The 21929-nt window shown below is 36.8% G+C and overlaps 3 protein-coding genes across 8 annotated transcripts in view; 2 read left to right on the plus strand and 1 right to left on the minus strand.

Annotated features, from left to right (window-relative positions):
• The window catches only part of ppp1r9ala (protein phosphatase 1 regulatory subunit 9A-like A), a 32816-nt gene extending 23822 nt beyond the window's left edge, over window positions 1-8994 (plus strand). For 2 of the 4 annotated variants that reach the window (XM_027164431.2, XM_027164430.2), the window contains exons 8-20: window positions 1201-1254; window positions 1556-1785; window positions 1877-1973; window positions 2087-2189; window positions 2863-3014; window positions 3168-3471; window positions 3661-3712; window positions 3800-3871; window positions 4082-4277; window positions 5272-5316; window positions 6061-6177; window positions 6864-7052; window positions 7623-8994. In XM_027164431.2, the coding sequence (XP_027020232.2) occupies window positions 1201-1254; window positions 1556-1785; window positions 1877-1973; window positions 2087-2189; window positions 2863-3014; window positions 3168-3471; window positions 3661-3712; window positions 3800-3871; window positions 4082-4277; window positions 5272-5316; window positions 6061-6177; window positions 6864-7052; window positions 7623-7781 (1770 nt within the window). In that variant the 3' untranslated portion in view covers window positions 7782-8994. The remainder of the gene's footprint in view (window positions 1-1200; window positions 1255-1555; window positions 1786-1876; window positions 1974-2086; window positions 2190-2862; window positions 3015-3167; window positions 3472-3660; window positions 3713-3799; window positions 3872-4081; window positions 4278-5271; window positions 5317-6060; window positions 6178-6863; window positions 7053-7622) is intronic. The other 2 variants (XM_027164432.2, XM_027164433.2) reach the window with 2 other exon arrangements.
• A 106-nt stretch (window positions 8995-9100) lies between these two features.
• Window positions 9101-13546, minus strand: pdk1 (pyruvate dehydrogenase kinase, isozyme 1). Its single transcript, XM_027164436.2, has 11 exons — window positions 12922-13546; window positions 12690-12831; window positions 11776-11847; window positions 11515-11699; window positions 11261-11356; window positions 11044-11121; window positions 10880-10956; window positions 10609-10707; window positions 9946-10056; window positions 9738-9851; window positions 9101-9582 (listed from the first exon to the last, which is right to left on the minus strand). Exons 1-11 carry the CDS (start codon window positions 13028-13030, stop codon window positions 9442-9444), a joined length of 1224 nt encoding a protein of 407 aa, XP_027020237.1. The 5' UTR covers window positions 13031-13546; the 3' UTR covers window positions 9101-9441.
• A 1362-nt stretch (window positions 13547-14908) lies between these two features.
• dync1i2a (dynein, cytoplasmic 1, intermediate chain 2a) overlaps window positions 14909-21929 on the plus strand; it is a 34782-nt gene continuing 27761 nt past the window's right edge. For all 3 annotated transcript variants that reach the window (XR_007140865.1, XM_027164435.2, XM_047815118.1), the window contains exons 1-4: window positions 14909-15010; window positions 16342-16453; window positions 19539-19650; window positions 20887-20977. Coding sequence is in view for 2 of the 3 variants with exons in the window: in XM_027164435.2 (XP_027020236.1) it covers window positions 16346-16453; window positions 19539-19650; window positions 20887-20977 (311 nt within the window). In the remaining variant the exon portion in view is untranslated. The remainder of the gene's footprint in view (window positions 15011-16341; window positions 16454-19538; window positions 19651-20886; window positions 20978-21929) is intronic.

The following is a 21929-nucleotide window of genomic DNA, read 5'->3' on the forward strand; positions in this document are numbered from 1 at the left end:
GCAGCTAAATTACAGTGCCCCTGGAGCAGTGTGGGTTTAGGGCCTTGCTCAAGGGCCCAACAGTGGCAGCTTGGCAGTGCTGGGGCTTCAACCCCGATCAACAACCCAGAGCCTTAACCACTTGAGCTATCACTAGCCCAGAGGTTGTGCCTATATCACTGTATCCACATAGGCATCCATTTCACATCTGGTCTGCAGCCCTTCCAGTCTTTTGTAAATTGTTAATATGTTTGGCAGCTTGGCAAAGCTTCCAGATACCTGAATGATTTCAGTACATTTGTTTTGGTAAAGGCAAATAAGTATGTAATATTTTGGAAAAAAAAAATATATATATATATATTACATATATATATATTTTTTTTTGCTAAAAGTTTTAATTTGGATAAATCCTGTAATACATATACCATTTATAATGTTACTGTACTTATGTTATGGTTGCCCTATGATATTCTTTATGATGTTGGCTTTGTAGAAGCCAACATTCTGTTTTCCTATTTAAACAGACAAAAATTGATCAAGCGTAACTGCTCCTAGGGCTTTCGAGCCACATGTACCAAATTCAGATATGTTGTAGAACCTGGTCTGAAGTTTGTTGCTGTTACTTTTCTAAGTGATCCGAGTTCCAGTACTACCGGGTCTCAAATTGGCCTTTTTTCCCATAGACTCCCGTTATAAATTTTGGAGGTTTATAACTCTGCAAGCCTTCAAACTATCTACACCAAACTCAGCCAGCTCCTTTAGGGTGATACTCTGAACAAAGTTTTAAATTGGTGTACCGATTGGCCTTTCAATTGTGACGCAGCCCCGCCCCCCAAAATATGCAAAATCAAAAAACTTTTTACAACATGGACATGTGACATATCAAAACACTCAGCCCAATGTGGGGAACTTCCTTAAGAGTATTCGGATGACATCATATGCTCGTCTCCACTTACCTCCAAATGTTTAGGCATCCTAGCTTTCTGTCTACTTGCTTCCAAAAGTAACACTGACCCTTATGTCCACTCGCCGCCAAAAAGCACCGGCCTTTTTGCGAATACTTGCATCGTCAAAGCCAACATCAAAGTTTGTCGTGACGAACTTTATACATCTAGTTTTAAGTTTGATTTAATAGTTAAGTTTGTTGCACATTTAAATAAAATGCGGAATGAGTTTTTCCCCCAAATATTGAATTTTCAGTAAGCTTTCTTTATCATCCAGCTTCAGATAAAACACAGCATAGCTGAGGCCGACGTCAATCAGCTCAAAGAAAAGGTATTGTATGTCAATAAAATGTTCTTGCTTAACAATTTGTTTGTTCTTATTGAAAAAAAAACATTCTTTTAAAATAAATGCATATCACATTATAAAGATTATTCTGGCATGTATTTAGTTTTATTTTAGAGGCAAGATTTGTATTTTAAGCTGTAGGATTAATATTATATGTAGAGCATATTTTGTAATTCTTTGTATGAAGTGAGCATATTTTGGAACTCAGGGGGTGTGGTAGTATTCTTGAACCATTTAATGGTTGAAACTGCATTTTATACTTAATGTATGAATGGTTGCTGTGTAGCTGAAGGCGTCTGAGAACGACCGAAAAGCATGGGAGGAACGGCAGGAGCACCTAGAGAAGTGTGCTGAGGAGAACTCAGAAAGAATCAACTACTTGGAGAAGAACTGGCTTGAGGCTCAGTCACTCTGCAAAGCTCTTAATGAGCAGCTCACTGACTCTCAGAACCAGTTTGAATCTTTGGACAAGAAATACAGCAAAGCCAAGAAACTGCTCAAGGAGTACCAGCAAAAGTAAATAGGGTTCACCAGCATTCTACTGAGACATATATGAAGGAAAAAGCTATCAGAGGTTTTGTGTAAGTTAAATGATTGTTTTCTGCAGAGAATCTGACTTTTTGAAGAAGGAGGAGGAGCTAAAGAATATTCTGGAGGAGACAGAAAGCCGTTACAAAGCCCAGCTAGACCAGCTACAGAAGAGGGTAAGGGTAGATGCAGTCTGTTGTGGTAATAAAGTCACGCTCCATTTTTTATCAACTTTCCAAATCTGATTTATTTTATTTATTTATTTGTTTGTTTATTTATTTATTTGTAGGTTGAAGCTCTGGAATCCTGTAACAATCTTCAGGACTCTAGAGCAGAAAACTGCAGTGAAGGGTCTATGGACTTAGACAATACACTTGCAGACTCACTTCTAGGTAAACAGTAATTTGCTGCAGTTTTGTCAACTACTTAGGAGTAGGGATCAATATCTGCCATTTGGACTGCTTTAAATTGTTAAGCAGTGTCAGCAAATCATATTTGTTTTCGGTAGCAGAATTGAATCCACTCTGAATGAACATGTTGCTGGAATTAGGATAATGATGTGGTATTAACAGATTAAAAAACAGACTGGATGCATTAATCAGATATGATTTTATGTTGTTTTTTTTAAAATTATAGTCAGTCAGCAGAAATTGAAAAAATGTTAATAGGCTATTATAAGTATAAAGTATATACTAGCACACAGCTGGTGTGGATGTGTTTTTTGCAGGGCCTTTTTTTTTTAGTCTTACTGAGACTTTGCACATACATTTTGTTAAACTAGGGTTGTAAAGTCCAGTGCTATGCAGTGATTGGTAATTTTTTTTTATTATAATTATTATTCATTATGGTTTATTATTATTTTTTTTATCTCTGAGCCTGCATTTGAGATGATCTTTGTTGCCACAGAAAAGGACTTGTTAATATAGTTATGATGTCTTGTTAAGTTATCATATAATAGCTTTAGCAATGAAAACAGCTACCATCTGATGGAGTTATTCTGTCCCACATCTGTGGGAAAACACTGTAAGTAATTGTGCCATTCAGATTTCAAAATGTACTTTTCAGATACTGACCTGAGTGAATCCGTGCCTGAGACTAAGCTTTTGGACACTAGTGTCCATAGGGCCAAAGGCCTGCTAGCTCAAAAGTCCAAACGGCAGCCACCATCTCGCAGTAAACTCAAAGAGATTAGCAGCTCGTCGGCATGTCTTACTCAGGTTTGCAACATATGACCATATAAATATGACTAAAACGTTATAAAGCAATACCTTGCATGAATGCCAGAATATCAACTAATGATTATTTATGAAGTGCAAACTACATTATTTGATAGTATGTTCTGATACAGTCTTGGTCTTATCTCTTTCTAGGCTGAAGAGAAGGAGTTTCAGGATCCCCAACATCGTAGGAGGTCACTACAGGATAGTCTGTCTCTGCCAGTGCTCTCTCAGCCATCTAATGGCCAGAAGCTGGAACCTAGCACTGCCCGAACTGTGGGCACGTCCAGAAGCACCACAGAGCTCTCCGTCCCACCGTCTTCGCCTGGAACCAGTCCAGAGAGCCCCTGCACTTCCCCAACTAAAGACTCTTCCCCAACTAAAGACTCTTCCCCCTCTGGCTTTCTCCGAAATGTCAAAAAGAGAGAGTCCAAAGGAAAAGGCAAAGAGGTTAAAGGTAACAGATGCATATAAAATAGGTGTGTGATTTTGAGCCAGTGTGATTTGATGCACTGTATGAAACGTCTCTGCAATACTGTCTAGTGTATTCCATTAAGAAAAACTTGACACATGGCAAATCTATCTATATTTAATGTGTAAGCATTATGATTCAAATGTGTCTTAATTATTTATATTTTTACTTTAGAAGACCCCGGTGATGGAGCAGGAAAATCTAAAAGGCGATTCCCTGATTTCGGGTAAGTGGAGTAAATGTCTGACAGACTTTAAGGTGATCAGCAATGAGTAGTGGGTTTCCAATGAATCATGATTCTGCTCTTCTCTAGTGGTCTCAGGAAATCTGGTGGGAAAGGCAAGAAACATGACAAAGAAGCAATGCGAGCATCATTGGACAGCAGGTAAACAGCAGCCTTATATTAACATCTTATCAAACCTGGCAAATGCAGTTCATTACAATTGCCTAATTACCTTATTTTCACCATATGTCCTCTCTGCAATCCTGGACAAAATGCACACATTCACAAAATCTATGAGGAAAAAAAGAAAATACATTTATAATAAAAAATATAATTAGAATTTACTCACAATTTACTTCTTCTTAAAACCAGAGGCTCAGCAGAGCTGCTGGAAGAGTCGGGGCCAAATATCTCGCCCTCAGAGTCTTTGGCGTCCATCCCAACCTGCATGCCTTTCTCTTGGTTCGGTGATAAGGACAAGGAGAGAGACCGTGAGCCTTCATCTTCTACAAGCAGTCTCCCTCAAACTTCAGCAGAGCCCAGTGAGCAGCAGGACTGCAAGAACAAGGTGCAGTCAAATTATTTTGCTGTCCTTCACTGATGTTATTACATTGAGCTTTTTAGTCTAACGGAGCATAGTATGGGGTCACTTAGCATAAAGCATTTGTGAATATATCACACTATTGCTGGAGCCAAAAGTCTTACTACAGCTTTCAAGTCAAGTCACCTTTATTGTCACATCACCACAGCACATGTGCCATGGTGAGTGAAATTCTTGGGAGCGAGCTTCAGAAATTGCAGAACCATTTACATACAGTAGTTAAGAAACAGAAATTAGAACAATTTACATACAGGTGAAAAATGTGCAAAATGCTTAGTACTAGGTGAAATGCGCAAATGTGGAAAAGATGCAATGTGCTCATACATAGTCAGTACACACAGTGTACTACTAGACATATTTACAATGCACTATACATTATATACAAATATATTATTTTAAAAGGATATGCACAATTAGAATCTCCGCTTGGGTTATTGTGCAGATCTCCCTCATGGGGTTTCTCGGATTATTGTTAGCTTCTAAATGTAGATAAAAAGTTTATTTTATAATGCAATATGAGATGGTTTCATCCCTGAAGGGATGGTTTCGTCTCCAGCTGCATAGCCAAAAAAGGCAACACTATTTCCACATTTGTGGCAGTGTGTGACAAAGCACAGGTTAGATAAATGCATGAAAATAAGACGTAGTATTTGAGCTCAGTGCTGATGAATAACTGTGAGCGGCGTGTCAGATGTGTCAAAACGGAATGATGAATAAGAAGCAGCGTGGAGGAAGGAAAAGGGAGACAGCTAAGAAAGAGGGAGTGTAATAGTATAGAGAGTCAGAGATGAAAAAAGAGGCAAAGAGAAGGAGGTGACTTGGCAGGAGCATGATGAAATCTATGACACTGGGAGCATGATGGGTTTTTATGTAATTCTTTGCTTTTGAGAAATATTTGGGAAACTGTCTAGTCATTATTATAGCAGTGTTGTCACTCACTAACATCCCTTTTTCCAAACAGACAAATCTTTCCCGGTCCTCTCTGTTCAGTCGATCTTTAGATTTGGTACAGTATTTTTCACTTTGACTTTTAGACGATTCATTAATTTCTAGATCCAAGCTAACAACATAGTCTCATCACACAAGTATTTATTATTCCATACTTGTGTAGTTAGAATGGTGGTAGTAATTTGTTTTGGGTTCAAATTAGTGCATGCTGCCATGTCCCCGTCGGTGTCCCTGTTATGCTTTAGTTCCTGCCTGAATTTACTTCAATATCCAATAAAAGCTGGTTACCAGCATGTCTGCACTTTACATTGCTGTAGTGATCCTGAGTGTGGACCCCAACGCTTTTTAAAGTTTTCCACTGTGATGTTAGCATGTGTTGCAGTATGTTAGTTTTCGTGTAATAGTTGTAGTGTTAATGTAGATTTGTTGTTGGAACCAAAAGACTTTTTTGTCGTGCATGCTGGTTGGTCTCGCTGAACGTTTACCTTCTGTAGACAGCATTGGTTGCTCTGATTCTTGATCTCTGTAAATTATTTTTACAGAACAGAAATAACACTTCTGTAATATCCAATTTCTCTTTTCATGTGAGTTTAAATTTGACTTGTGTGTGTGACTCAAGTCTGGAAGTTCTCTCTGCTCTGTGTTGCAGTACATCAGCGAGCCCAGCATGTTTTTAAAGTCTGTGTAATTTCACTCAGAATCAGTGTTGAAAGCAGTCCCACACTGAGTGAAAAACAGCTGATTTTAAATCATTAGCCTAGACATTATATATGTATGTTGTGTTTTTCCTAACTCATTCCAGAGCATGTCAGTGCTAGATGATTCAAAACCAGGCAGTCCGATTTCAGAGTTATCAGGGCTAGTGACAGAGCCCAACCTGTCAGGCCGAGCTCACACTTTAACCTTCTCTTCCAGTGAGGTGAGTGGTGTGCTGTGACCCCCTGTCCCACCTCAGACTTAGCGCTGTGTGTTTGTGTGTGTGTGTGTGTGTGTATCTGGCCTGTCACGCAAAATTACTGTCAAGGTCAATAGTTGTCTTTGAAAGGGGAAGTTGCTTGTGGGTTTGTTATAATTTATGAATGATGTCATGCTGCATGTCTGATCTGGAAGGCTGGATCAAAGTTTCTTGTGCTGTTTATTTTAAAATGACCTGATGTGCTGGGTGAATCTGTCTGGTTGCTCTTGCCCATTTCAAGTCTTGTGTTGTTTTATGTTGCTAAATGTTGCATGCCATGGAGGCTTCAAATATTTGTAGTGTTTGTGCATGATTCATTTTTAAAAAAAGGTTGTGTTTGCAGCAGGCATATAGAGAGATTTGTGTGTATGCTACAGTGCTATTGCTTTTGTGATCAGGAAGTGTCTCATTTTGGACCTGTTTTTTGGCATGTTTGGCTGAAATGCTTACAATATTTTCACTGTAATAGTTATGGAGAAAAAAGATATAGTCTTGGAATGATCACTACACTTTTAGGAAAAAATGGTTCCTCAGAGTTTCTAAGTTTATAATGGAAACCAAGACGCAACCTTTTTTTTCTAAGAGTGTAACTGAAATTGCAAAGCCATGTTAATGTTGTGTGTGGGCACACGTTGTATTTATTCTGGTAGACGCTGGATAATGAGCCTTGCTCTATGGGGAAAGACTACCAGTGGCAGAATCGACCAGTCTCTGAGTGGACAACTCAACAAGTGTGCCATTGGCTGATGGGCATGAACATGGACCAGTATACTCCTGAGTTTACTGTACAGGGTGTTGATGGACTGCAGCTGATGAATCTGGACAGTGAGAGACTAAAAGTGGGTGAATACTTGCAATATAATAACAAACACTGTAAAATCCACAATATACACAACACTGTCTGGATCACAATCATTTGTGATAATTTGTGACAATTTGTAATAAACCAAAAACCTTTAAACTTAAGCCGTTGTTCTGTACATATAATACTCATCTTGGCCTGTTCTGTTGCTTAGCAAGCATCGAGTACTGTTAACAGACTACATCATGGAAGAATTGTTTATTTGTAAATATTAATTACAGTAAATTATTTATTGATCAATTATATATAATATAGATTTTGTACTGTTTTATAAAAATTAGAAGCTTCCTGAAGTGCATTACAGCAAATTTGATCATGGGTAAGCAGGTTTAATATTTCGCTCACAATGGACTTATTTCCTTAGTTCAATATTTCTGTAGATTTTGGACTAGTGGTCAACAATTTCAGTCACATCTTTACATCTCAATTCTTCATAGCTCTCCCTCAATTAATCATTGATTTAAATATGCCGTTTTGCTTAATACATCACAAAGGAAATGTGAAATCTAAATTTAGTCCTTTTTTCCTGTATCTCTTTCTGGTCCAGCTACTTGGAGTCTCTAGCCAAAATGACCGTGCCATGATTAAGAAGAAGCTGAAGGACATGAAAAAAGCCCAGGAGAAACTGGAAAAACAGCGTGAGAAACGTGACAAAGAGGCTCGACGAAGCGGGAGACTGCCAGGCAACAATGACTCTATCTGTTGAGGCCACAATAATCTCTTTCTCACTCTCTCTTCCTGTTTATTTCTACCTTTCTGAAGCACTGACACACCCTGGTTTGTCGGGCAGGCAGCTGACGGATTTTTGCTATTTAATTCTAACGTTACATGCAGGTGAGACATGTCACTGCAGTCAATACGGCAATGTAAAATCAATCCATCATTAATTACTAGGAACTAATGTCCAGAGCAGGTATATATTATGTCTGTCTCTTGTAGGATCCTAATGCATAAGTAGTACTGTTCATACTAGAAAACAGCAGATTCTTCGCCTGATGCCTTAAACCTAAAATGCTCAATGTCTAACTCTTGCCAAATGTTAGATAATTAATAACACACATCTCTTAAGACAAATCTAAGTCCTATCAAGGGCCATCTACATGATTCTGTGAATTATCTGTGATACGGAATTGTGCTACGGACCAAACTGATTTTACTGTACTTTATGTGCACAACAAAAGAATGTTGACTTTTTTAATTATTATTATTATTATTTTTTAAAGAGAACAAGATATTCACATACAAATGCCACTAATTTTGGAACAAACAATGTTTTTAAAACCTCTTTCTATTTCTTTTAACTAGTCTCCTATTCCCCTCTTTGCTGGAACTTTGTACAGGCCTTTAAGTGAAAGCACTATATTTGTCTTTTTAAAGAGGCAGATGGTGACATGGTTTTTAAATGTACAAATGAAATATTTTATACACATTTATTAACTTCAGAAGAAAAAACCTTATTGATTAAATTTTTGGACATGTTTTCTACTGAGTAGAATAGCTCAATAGTGTAAGACCATTTTGCGATTTATAAACAGCAAAAAGTGAAATTATTTAGGTGTTGTTGCAGTTTGTTCGATTGTGTTGGTTATGGTAATACTCTTTCTATATTCATTGACCATCTACTCAAGATCTTAAAGATAATCAGTTTTAATATCAAAACATGGTTTGGGGTGATTATAAAAGACTTCAAATTGAACAAAAAATGGAGAATGCTAAAGGTTTTTCATTTTATTTGCATCTCCTGTCTTAATCCTGATTTCATTTATGTTGTGGACAATTGGCCAAACCCCTGTAACCCTGAATAAATACGTTTTATTATTTCAATACAGGACTTTGTCAGACCAAGAGGAAAGCCCAATATCCAGTTATTTCTCTGGTACGAGTGTACAAGCTGCACCAATAAATTTATTTTCACATGGTGTGTGTTGCTTTTTTTTACCAGTCAGTAAAGTTACATACATAGTATTTAGTTACAAACTCATTATATCAGTCAGAAATAGACTGTGAAAGCTACAACTACTCATGTATGTTAGTTAGTATTATTTATTTTGTAACACTTATGAGCTTATTAAGAACAGTTGTAAAGAATTTGAATGCTGCAAAACATAAGTAGTCAATCACTGTAACACCCAATATCTAATCGTAAATCATCTAAACAACCATTTGGACTATCGCAGGCTCTCCCACTGAGATTTTTAACACTAGATACGTAATAACGCACTCAAAGTGACAATACAATCAATGTAAGTGAAAATCAAATCATTTCATTTAGAAGTATTTTTCATTTATACTCTATAGAAACGTTGTACATTTCAACTAATATAATCTCAACAGGTTTTATGTGCTGTGCATTTGTTACAGAGCCTCTACAATGTGCGGAAGGTGCTCATGTCTTTGGGCTCTTTGCTTGGCACACACCAGTCATCTGCTTCATTCATTGTCTTGTAATGTTTCCATGCTGATTTGTTATACACTGGAAGCCTTTCAATGGACTCTGTAGAAAGTGCCTTTAAAAAAAAAAGAATGAGTGACTTTTAATCCCCACTTACTGACATACATAAGTATTATTATGCAAGCATTACTTTGTAGAAAATGTTCACAGCTACATTTTTTTTGCTGCTTTTAAATGTTTAAATTTTAATAAGTACATATACTATCTTACTCTGATGTATATAACAGCATCTGTGCCATGGCCCTCCATCGAGTAGAGCTGCAGTTCCCCCTGGAAGTACCTGGCATACAGTCTGGAGATGGGCAGACCATAGCCATAACCAGCCTAAGGGCAGATTTGTGTGACTGAATGCAATGCTTAAATGAAACCACTAGAATACTACCAGTTATTCAACAGGACAATGACTGATTAAACTTACCAGAGGTGCAGCGCGGGATGTGTCCATTTGAGGCCTCGGGGCAGTGGAGTATGTGTATGTGAACAACCTGTCAATCTTCCTGAGTGGTACCCCACCTCCGAGGTCACTGACCTATAAGAGCAAAGAATTTATACAATTTTATTCACATATAATAAAACATGTTAAAAATGAAAGTCTCGCAAAGACAATCACATCTGAAGCTTTCCACATCGTTTTACATCCTGAATATAAAATTGAAGTAATGGTAAAAAAAAAAAAAAAGCTAAGGAACTATCCGTGTTCTGGAAAAGTATCAGGGTTCGATTATAAAGATTTATACATATACATCCTACAAAACACCCTTTACATTCATTATTCCATTGAATATGGCATAAGAAAGTAGGCAGTCCAAAAACGGGTCATTGACTGGATAAGAAGGGCATTTAGTCAGAGGATAATGCTATCCTTACCCATGTCATTTCAATAATATGTACTATTTTGTTTAGACTCATGACATCCCAAATATCCACTTCCAGTCCCTGATTGTAATAGTACAAACTGGAAAATTTCAATGGAGTAAAAGACATTCATGTAAAATTATTTTAGAATAATACTGTCATTAAGAGATGAAAGACTATGTAGTGACAATGTAAAGGTCAGTGTCAGATGCTGTTGTGTGTGTACCTTTACAGTGAGATCTTCCTGACCCAGGACAATCTTAACGTGAACTGGAGGGTACTCCATAACATCACCATACAGCTCCATGGTGGCTCGCATGGCATTCTGAAGGAGTCACAGGGCATATTAGAACCATTTAAATGGCACAGAGGAAGATCCTACTGACCTCAAAAACACAGCACGGACTTCCAGTTATTGCCCTGGGATTATTTTTTTTAAAAATTCAACATGAATGTGTTTTATTGCTGTATAATAAGCCAGAAACTGCAAACAGTACCTTGAATAATTCAAACACCATGTGATACAAATGAGACGGCACATAAACCAAAGTTATGGGCTTGCTGGGTTCTTTACCTGCACAGAGAAGTTTGGAAAGAAAATGTTTGCTTTATCCAAGTCAAGCTCTTGTACGGCAGACAGTGAAAAGGATTTGTGCCTTACCATTGAATTCATCTAGCTTTAATTCTGGCGAGTTCATGTAATATCGTTCACATAAGTCTCGAGCATTTTCATAAGCATCTGGAAAAAAAGCACCTTTTTTAATTAGCGTGATGATTTTATTAAAACCAGTACAGCTAAGCAGAGCATGAACGAAGTCAATCTCCCGTTCAGCTGACTTAGCCTATTGTCACGCGGTCATATCCTCTGAGGCTCCTACCTTTGATCACATCAGTGACATGGCAGAAAGGATCGATGCTGCCTATTTGTTTAGGATGTGCTGGGTTCACCTGCACCTTCCCTCCAAATAGCAGCGCTGCAATTCACACAATCACAGAAAAAGGGTTAAACAAAACCTGAAGAGAAAAAAAAAAATCATTCTAGGTGTAGAAGTGTGTAAAGAAAGTGTATAAAGCCAAAGTGAAATAGGGACATAATAAGATGACAATGCTGACAGACAAAGATGGTCCTTACTGTGCTGGTTGAGGAGCATTCTGATAGATATTCTGCTCATGTAAAAGCGGTCCAGGAAGTACTGCATGTTCTGGCTGGTTACAGGGTCAGTACCATGTGCCTCCTTATACTCTACCACTCCCTGTGCCATTGTGGGCACCACATCATTATGCCTGCTAAGGATCTTGATCACTGCATCTGTGAAGCTAGAAGCAAAATGAAATGTTCAGACATGTGAAGTTATAAACACACACACACATGCATACAAATTTAAATACTCACTGAGAAATGACTTTTCCATTATTTGCATTTTGCTCTTTGAACTCCAGTATATCTAGAAGACTTTGAATGTACCTGCCAAAAAAAAAAAACACTGTACAAGAAATTTTGTTTACGGAAAATTATCAATGTTGGGGTCGTGTGATATTTTACTACAGACATTTTACTATGAACAGTTAGATCCTGGGCTAGGTAAAAATCATGTAAAGGACTTATTGTAGAAATTGTAACATATAAAAACAAGCTCAATAATATAATCCTTGCAGCTGAGCTACTGTCGGAGTCACACTATTCAGGAAAATTAATCAATACCTGACTATTGAGAAGAGAAGAATCAATAGCACTGGGATATAATGTAATGTATTAGTCTTTAGGGGTTAAAATTATACTGTTGGAATACAGTAATAAATAAAATAGTGTAGTGATCACTGTATGCTTCTGACATCATTGGCATTAAATTGAATCCTGTGTTCATATGCAAGAGCTGCTCTTTCAGTCAACAACTCTGTTAGTTATCCTTTCAGTTCCAAACTCCTTTTCTGATTGATAAAAAGTAAGAGAGAAAAACAACTATTATGGAATGTGGAATGAAGACTGATGAATGATGATGAAGAATAACCCTTTTCATGTGATAAACAAGAAGTGGAATCTTAAGGATTTTTCCTAACCAATCGTTTACTCTTCTCTTTGCTCTCTGATGATGAATAATTCATGTATTTTTCAATGCAAAAATGATGCCAGAATCATTTGTAAACTTGAGTAAAGCAAGTGTGTCTACCTGAGCTTGTAAATAAGTACATACTATATTTTAATAAATATTTGCTTGAGCACGTTGAAGTGTTGGTAGTGACTTCTTATGGAGGTGAATTTGCAGTACAAATGCATGTGTGTGTCTTTATGAGGGATCTTTCACTCACCAGCTCTGCACCAGGCGCACTGAAGGTGTCCTGAGTAAGTTATCAGGCAGCAGGTTGATCTCCTTCATAATATTGGCCAACCTGACTGGCAGCTCCTCTCTCAGGAACATGAAGGAAGTCTTCTCACATGCATTCTCTGAACCTGGACGTGCAGGGAAAAGACAAACCTCACAGACAAGGTATATAGTATTTGAGGTATGTTTTGAGAGTCAGTGGTTATAAAGCATCTTACCAAAATCTATGAACTGTTTCATAGACAGGGGTGAAGGAGAAAACCTGGAGTAATGATCAACAAGCTTCCCGATTGATGCGTTGCTCATTAAAGTCCTTAAAATCCTCATGGTGTCAGGTTTGTTTTTGTTTTGTTTTCTAAACACTAATGTATTCGATATTTAACCAGATATCTTATGGCTTGTACATGCTGTTTACTGCAACACAAAAAAATACTCACAGCTAACAGTACCTCGTCAATCCGCACAGGTTAGCTTGAACCAGAACTAACCTTTAACTAGGTTACCTGTTTGTTTTTAGCTCTAGCTGCCTGTATGTCATATAAAGAGTCTTCAAACCTCTAGCCTAGAGCAGGTTTCAGTACACATGACCACGCCAGAGCTCAGATACCTTCCCAAAACATCTTATAAAACTCTTATTTCTCTCTAAACATTACACCTTGTACATCTCCAGGAACGTAGGGACATGTCCATAACAGTTTTGGGGAAAAAATAAAAAACCAACATAGAAATCCTGTTAAATATGATACAGCATGAAAGGAATCCTCACTGCGTACTAACGCACTACTCAGTATGTATCACGCTCCGTCTGTAGTGTTATTGTGGCGCACTGTTCAGTACCCAAGTACCCAGAGTCACAGGCTGCGCGTCATCACGCAGTAAGACCCATAAAATGCCTGAAAACAAACATCACAGATATAAAATAAAATGCACAACAGTAAATAGTGTTGCATATATTTAAGTTCTAAAAATGTGCACAAATCAGAATCAGGATCCTAATCAGGTTTGTTGGCCAGGTGTGTTGACTGATAAGTACGATTTATTTACACAGTAAGTTTTGGCACCAAACAATTATTATTTATTATTATTTCTGCAATTCAAACATGGCTTTTTTTTTGAAGACTTTTTTAAAAAAAAGAATTTTTTGATGAATTTTCCTCGTGTTTAAATTTCCTCATGCTTTTCTGAAAAGTAAAATAAAAAGCAGCTAACACGTAAACAAAATCATAAACTAATAAACAGGCATTTTTCCCCGAATGATTTTTATGACAGTCTTCACTGTCACCAGCAGGGGGAGCTACTTGAACACACAAAACTCAACTCAAACTCAGACACCCTTCGTCTGAGTCTGAGACACTTATAAAAATACACGTTTATTGTACTATAATCTTCTTCAAAGTTTATATAAACAACCCTAACCCTGATTATTTTATATCAGCAAGTGTTTGTATAATACAGGCCTAATATACCGTATAATAACCCTTAATTATCTAAGAAAAACTTAAAAAGTCCTTGAAAAAAACATCTTATGATCTGAACCTAAGACAGCTATAAACAGACATATCCTAAAAGTAAGCCCCAACTTCAGTAAAATAAAATTTAATGAAAATAAAATTTAATTTTAATTACAATAAAAAACACATTTAAATATAATAATAGAATTAATTAACGAAACAAAATCTATTATGTTATAATGAACAGACTTGGCAATTAGTTATATTACACTGTAACGTATGCTATAACCCGCCTAAGACTCTGCTGTGCAATAAACATTGTGCTGTGTAATAAATTGTTTTCTTATTTTTTACTTCTTTTAATTGTGTGTATTGTATTATTATTAGTTGTAGAGGTAGTGTTGTTGTATTTCCTTCTTCTTCTTCTTATATATATATATATATATATATATATATATATATATATATATATATATATATATATATTACTATTATTATTACTATTATTATTAATAATAACAATACTAATAATAATAATTTATATCTATATATTATTTTATACATATCATTTTATATATTATTTTATAATAATAATAATAATAATAATAATAATAGAATTATTATTATTATTATTATTATTATTATTATTGTTGTTGTTGTTGTTGTTGTTGTTATTATTATTTAAAAAAAAAGGTACATTTAAGCACGCGCAGTATCGTAACGCGTTGCCATAATAAAGTTTTGAACCTTCCAGGGATCCGTTTTCCATCCCTCTTCTAGTATCCGGAAGCTGTTCTTTGGACGGTTCCAACAAAAACAACGGTTTCTGCAGATAACCCAGAGGACCAGAGAGCGGGTCAGTCTTCGTCCGTTTTAATCGCATCCTAACAATTTCAATCCGCTTACTTTGACACCACCACCGCCACTTTCCTCCCCCGGGCGTTTTGTATTTTGTTATTGAGTTAATAAGTTTGATGTGTATGAATGACAGGTTTGTTAACTAACGTTAGCTAAACAATTAGCAACGCAGCCGCTAGTTAGCCTGATGATGATGAGGTGTGGTGTGTTTGTTAGGGCCCGATATCACTATCAAGCTGTGTTTTAGATTTCATAAATAACCTCTAAAACATCTTAAAACTCTGAATTTGTGCTACGAATAAATACAGGTGTGTTTTTGCTCTTAAACAAACCTCTAGTGGTCACCTTGCTAACACGGTACCGCCCAAAGCCGTGTGTGAGCTGTATGGTGTTTAATATACAGTGATCTCAAGATATAAATGTCTCAGAACGTGCAGGAAGAAGTCAGAAATTGGGCCTTGGACATGTTTTTTGGTTATCAATGAGAAAATATTAAGTATAAATATTAAGCAAGTCATCTAGCTTCAGACTCCGATAGCTTTATGACAGGATCATATGAGGTCAATCTGTCATTATTTATTTATTTACTTTAGTTCAGTCTGTTCTGCTAACCTTCTAATTACATTCGGTTTATCATTAGTGGTGCTGATATTAATCGATAGTATTATTTGTATCGATTAGTATTAGTAAGTAGTAATATTAACGTTTATACATTTGAGTAAATAGAAAAGATTTAAATCTGTGTCTAAACTTTTTTCCTCATAGTGGCCGAAGAACAGTGTTTTCTTTGTGTTTAATCTCAAATAAAATCACGAGCTGCAGTGTGATCTGCAGAAAATGAATAACCACGCTGTTGTTGTCTAAAATATCACAACAGCACATACAGTAACACCACCAGTAGGTTTCTCCTACTTAAGGAAATGTATCATTTGCTTGTACTGTTTTGTGTAGAAATGAAAATGGACATTTGTTCAATTTATGCTATTTGCAAAAAGTAATAATAATAATAATAATAATAATAATAATAATCCACTTGTAAGTAGAGAATTTTATTTCTATTTTGTTGTCAGTGCATTGAGAGTCTCTGATCAGGTTTTGGATAATAAAAGTTTAATGTACGGTTGTTATAGTGATCCACATCTGTTCACTTATTCCTAAATATCGCTCTTCGAAGGCCATGCAAATGGGAAATTATCCTTCTATACATGCGTTATGTAATCTATGTGCAAAAGGAGCTGTGTGAGCAGTTTGATCTTCACCCCCTGTTACAGAAATGCTTGCTGAGCGTTCAGTGCACATAATGATTGACGTTTGTTTTCTGTTCTACAGCATCATGTCAGATAAGAGTGAGCTGAAGGCGGAGTTAGAGAGAAAGAAGCAGCGCCTCGCACAAATAAGGGAAGAAAAGAAAAGAAAAGAGGAAGAACGCAAGAAAAAAGAGGTGGGGACATATAGCTATCACATTGTTTTTTCATGTGTGTATGAGCATATGCTGTTATTAGCGCACAACTTTTGTTCATGTGGAAATTTTAATTGAACCATAATAGATCACATCACACGTTCTGTACAATAACTGAAATCAAAGCAAAATTATAATAGCATGAATTGTGCATAATGAGAAAATAACAGTGTACTTAACAGTTTTAGTTGTCATCCTTAAGGTCATGTATGCTTATATAGCATGGGATTTTATTTATTTATATACAGTGATACCTCAAGATACGAGTGCTTTGACATACAAATTTTTTGAGATACGAGCTGTGATTCGACCAAATTTTTTGCCTTGAGATACGAGCAAATTTTTGAGATACGAGCAAATTTTTGAGATACGAGCATCCGAGCCGCCACCGCTGAAACTAAGATCTCCAACAACCACGTGTGCTCTGTTTCCCCTGCCTCAGCTTCTCGTGTCTCACTCGGTTAAAGCCACCTTTCCACTGCACACGACAAACGACGGCCGATAAAACGGAAGTCATTCATTTCCTATGGATAGTCGCAAAAGGGGCTGCGTGAGGTACCGACCATCTGCGGAGCCGTAATTTTCGGATCCGCTTTTGAGCGTTGGATCTGTCAAACTGCGACTACACCGCATCCGATATGCCGACCGGACAGGTTTTTATTAAAACGACTGGCAGATGTTAGTGAGGAAAGAGTGACAAAAAAGGCAAAAAATGCAATAAGGAAAATTAACCAAAATTAATGTAAAGAAAACAGGCAAGCAATTAGGTTCAGTTAAGTTAAGAGAAATCAAGCATCGCGTTAGTTCTGGCAGCCCACGTCGTCAAGTGTGCATCAGCTGTTAATCAGCTGTCCACGTTGCACACCAATGCGGTTACGACATCCATATTACCCGACCATTTAAATTCCCATTCATTGAGCCGCTTTCTAGACCTTCGCTGCTGCTACGATTTAAACTCCCTCCTCCAACCCCAACTCCCTCCTCCAGAATTTCAGTTAAGTTTGTTAATTTTAGTGAAGTTTAGTTAAGTTCCATTTAAGTGTAAAGTAGCATTAAGAGTGTACAGTAGCGAGTAAGTGAACGAAAGTGAAAGTGTAATTCCTCCTAACTCCTCCACCTGTTTACTCCACCCTGAACCTCCGTGCGCATCTTCCGTAAAGTAAAACCAGTTTATAGTTTTTTTTTTAACAGTCTCTTTTATTACTGTATGTTTTTATACAATATTTGTCATTTATAAATACAGATACTGTACATTTTTTCATTTTCAAAACACACAAACAAAACAACTGGAGTGGAATTTTGCGAGCTGGAACAGATTAATGGGATTTCAATTCATTTAAATGGGGAAAATTGTTTTGAGATATGAGCAAGGTCATTGAACGAATTAAACTCGTATCTCGAGGTATTACTGTATATATATTTTTGGCCAGGGTGTTTCAAATAATAACTGTGAACAAAGAGACACAAATATATCACTAAGGCCATAATATAACATTTAGCTTTACTAACAAAGAGCCAGTAAATCTGCATATTGTGTAGCATGAAAAACAGAATCCTTTTGAATTAATCACAAAATGGGGGAGAAGTGACGCATTCAAAAATAGATTTGAATGACCTATTGGTGCTTGTTATTGTAAGTCATAATGTCTCTCTGTTAGAAGTGTGTGTTTTAGTTTAAAATTTTTTTATTTGTACTATTCTCAGGACAATACTGATATCAGGGGCACATTGACTAACTTTAAGAGTAAACATGTGCTTTTACAGCAAGTGCCTTTTGGTTGTTAAAGTTTTATACAAACTGTTCAGTATATGACATGAGCCATGATGTGAAGTGAAATGAAGTGTCAGGTTTGGCTGTTTTAAACAATATTCACCCACTAGCTCTATATTTTGGGCCACAGTGGTGTAGTGAGGATCCTCTGTGACTTGAAAAAATTGGTTACTGAAGATGGATGAATGAATAAATAAGAAAAATACAGCTATTGAGTTGAGCCTAACTACTGTACCTCAGTTTGGCCTCTGTGGTTAAGAGGGTAATACATTCCAGTGTATTTGCTTTATTTTTCTATGCAATAGATTCCGTTACAGATTCATAAGGTTTCTCTTTGGTTTATCATCTTTCACGTCTCTTTGACAGATCTGAGGTGCTCAGTGCAAACTACTAAATCTAATTATTGGCTATTATAGAAAACATCTTTCCAGGAGACGGTGGAAGAATAATATCCTCAGTATCTTTAGTTGTCATCTCTTTATGTAACTAACACTCGACAAACATTATATTTTGCCTCTTTCTTTGAGCACTTAAAGTAAACACTGCACAGCTTATTTTTACTGGCGGTTAGGTTCGGGTGTTCACATTAGGGATTATATGATCGGTTAAACGAGTGTATAATGTATTTGTGTAATGAATACTGTGTATTGTAGTACCTGAGCATGGATTAAGCTCAACACAACAATGCAAAGCTGTACATTTTTCTATATTCACGAAATACACATCGCGAGATATGATAACATGCCACCTTTATTTGCATCCCTAGCTTTAAGTGTAAAATTGGTACTTTCTGCTGTTTTATAATCTTATACTCAGCTTTACATGCTTATTATTTACTCCATCGAACTTCTCCACATCATGCCGTGTTACTACCAGGAAAGAAACTGCATTTTTTTTTTTTATTATGTGATTTACATAAGTCTGATGTTTACACCATGAAGCTTTTTTATCATACATAAAAACAAACAACTAATTATGACACTACAATGTTAATTAAAATAAAAATGGACGGTGTGTCAGCTCCGTCAGCTCCATCAGCTTTACACCTTCTTCTTAGCAACATATTGTTTGATGGACAACAATGTTCAAAATTTCCCTCAGATACACAGTGCTGATTGAGGTTTGGGCTGTGGTTAGGACATTGTAACACATTCAGGCTCTTAGCTTTAAACCCATTCGCTTAGCATTGTTTCCCTGTTGCAAAGTGAACCTCCATGTGAGTCACAAGTCTTTTGGAGACTGGAACAGGTTTTTTTTTTCATAAGATATAAGCATTCTTCTGTGTCCCTCTGTCAGGCGGAGCAGAAAGAACCCGTTGTGGTGCAGGATGACTCCGATCTGGAGAAGAAGAGGAGAGAGACTGAAGCCCTGCTTCAGAGCATAGGAATTGCACCAGATGTGACTACAGGTAAGTCACACTTTAACCTCTCTTCATTCTTGATCAGTACTCTAAAGCCATTGTCACAGTTCTCTGGATCTGTTGGTCACCCGAGCCTCGTTCTTTGTACTCTTATCGATTATTTAGCTTGATTGGATGCGAAGCCCAGATTCCATTTCCAATTAAGATATTGTTGAAAATATTGCCATGGAAACCATTCTATAAGCATAAACCTACACAATCAGAATATTAATAAAAACAAAAAGAAAGTGCCAAGGGAAAGCTTTGGCAAATCCTGTCACTGTTAATTTAATAGATAACGTTTTATTCTCCTGCTTGGGGAAAGTTTGTGACCCAAACAGAACACAAGCCATTGCAGGGGTTGTAGAGACGGTAGATCAAATGACACTATTGAAAAATCTCCAGACTATAAATGAGGTTAGGAGCCTTAAAACTGTAAGTATAATCTTATTAAAACTCTTTTCTTTTTCTGATGATTAGTTCAACTATGTAGTTATTATTCGCTGAACTTCACACAACAGACATCAGGGGGCAGAAGTGCTCCAGGCTGCACACTTGGGTAAAGCCTCAGTGTTACATGTCATTATTTTATATCACTTCATGAATTTTAAGCAGCAAAGCTGATTTATTTCTAATATAATTCATAACTAGTATTTCTTCACTTCACTCTGGTTCTATTTGTTTGACCTTTTGTGTGAAAATATCAACAGTTTGTATGAATTAAAGTACATGAATAAATGCTCCTTTATATGATTTAGGTTCTGCCTCATATTGGAAATAGTTCTAATGGTTTATGTACACATTTCTTATTATGAACCATGTATTCACAATTCAGTTACACATACAAGCAGAAATGGAAACAAATTCACAAACATCTGTAATAGAATGCTTCATTACACACAAACAAAATCTATTCGCATATAAATCATTGAGTTTTTCTTTAAACGTTTAAAAAGATAAACATATATTTATGTTGTAAATCTATATGTATATTGTGTGTGTGTGTGTGTGTGTGTGTGTGTGTGTGTGTGTGTGTGTGTGTGTGTGTGTGTGTGTTTTTCTCCTCTTTTTTTGCTATGTTGGTGTATTGTTTGTTCCTCCTAATATTATTGAGCAATATCTTATTTTATTCCAAAATATCTAACCTTTTCTTTGGTGTATGATTAGCATTCAGGCTACATTTATATACACAAACACATCTGTGTTTGTGTATATAAAAAAAAGGTTGTCTGAATTGACTCACAGGTTCTGGGCCCTTGTCTCCCACGGCCAAATCTGCTGGCACCCCAAGTGAGGCAGGTAGCCAGGATTCAGGCGATGGCACCACAGGACCCAGGTAAAATCACCAGCAGCATTCTCCCTCTCTCTTTCTCACTTTCTCCCTCTTTTTGTAATTGATAGTGCTGAAGACGTCGATGATTGTGGGATTGCATGAGCGACAGACAGTCTGTCTGTGCACCAAAGGCACTGTTAAATGTTTATGTTGTTTAAAGGCTTTGTGTGTGGTTTAGTGTACAGGTTCGAACAGGTAAAACGTTTGTCTTCACCATTCCGTGCTACTGCCTGCTTTTGCTTGTGCCTCAAAATGAAATTGTGCCACGTAGAAAAACCTTCGGTGTAGAGATAAAATATTTGTCTTTGTTCACATGTCTGGTATAGTCTAGAACTTAATCTGTTACTCAAGTCAGTTTCACGGATTGTTACCTACTAAGTGTTTGTGCATTTACTTAATTAGATTTTTGTAGCGTTGTACTTTATTTTAAGAGGTTTTCATTACCATTGTTTATATACTCAAAAACCAATCACAATTCACATGTCATATGTAATTCTAGCAGAGTATACTATTTCTCTGGGTGACAATAGTACTACAGAGCAGTAATGTTTATTTGTGATGATCGGAAATAGAAGTGTGTGCCATTTTTAGTCAGAGTACAAATAGCTGAAGTAACAATCTGATTGCTTGTGAGTTGCCTGGGGGACTCTTTAACCCCTGATTAAAGCTTGGGACTCTAAACTGAAGTTTTGAAACTCTAACCCGCTTTTCTCTCTCTCTCTCTCACTCACACACATGCACACGCACACACGCGTGTGTTTGAACACAGCCCTGGAGGGGATACTTACCAGCCCGGGGCCCTCCATGTCCACTCATTTCCCTCTGCTACACTGCCGCTTCCTACACACATGGAGGTCATTTTTCTAACCACATATACACACTCGAACATCCACAAGGACTCATGTACATCCTCCTGAGCCACACGCTGCCACACATTAAAACCCCCCCTCATGGG

The sequence above is a fragment of the Tachysurus fulvidraco genome, chromosome 6 (assembly GCF_022655615.1).
Source record: "Tachysurus fulvidraco isolate hzauxx_2018 chromosome 6, HZAU_PFXX_2.0, whole genome shotgun sequence".
Classification (NCBI taxonomy): domain Eukaryota; kingdom Metazoa; phylum Chordata; class Actinopteri; order Siluriformes; family Bagridae; genus Tachysurus; species Tachysurus fulvidraco.

Bases quoted from the DNA above. Each gene is read 5' to 3' on its own strand.
- pdk1 (XM_027164436.2), bottom strand. From the start codon at position 13,030: ATGAGGATTTTAAGGACTTTAATGAGCAACGCATCAATCGGGAAGCTT. The intron at 10,957-11,043 runs GTAAGGCACAAA...TTCTCTGTGCAG, and splicing joins AAAGCTAGATGAATTCAATG to GTAAAGAACCCAGCAAGCCC. The intron at 9,852-9,945 runs GTAAGTTTAATC...ATCTGCCCTTAG, and splicing joins CATCCCGCGCTGCACCTCTG to GCTGGTTATGGCTATGGTCT.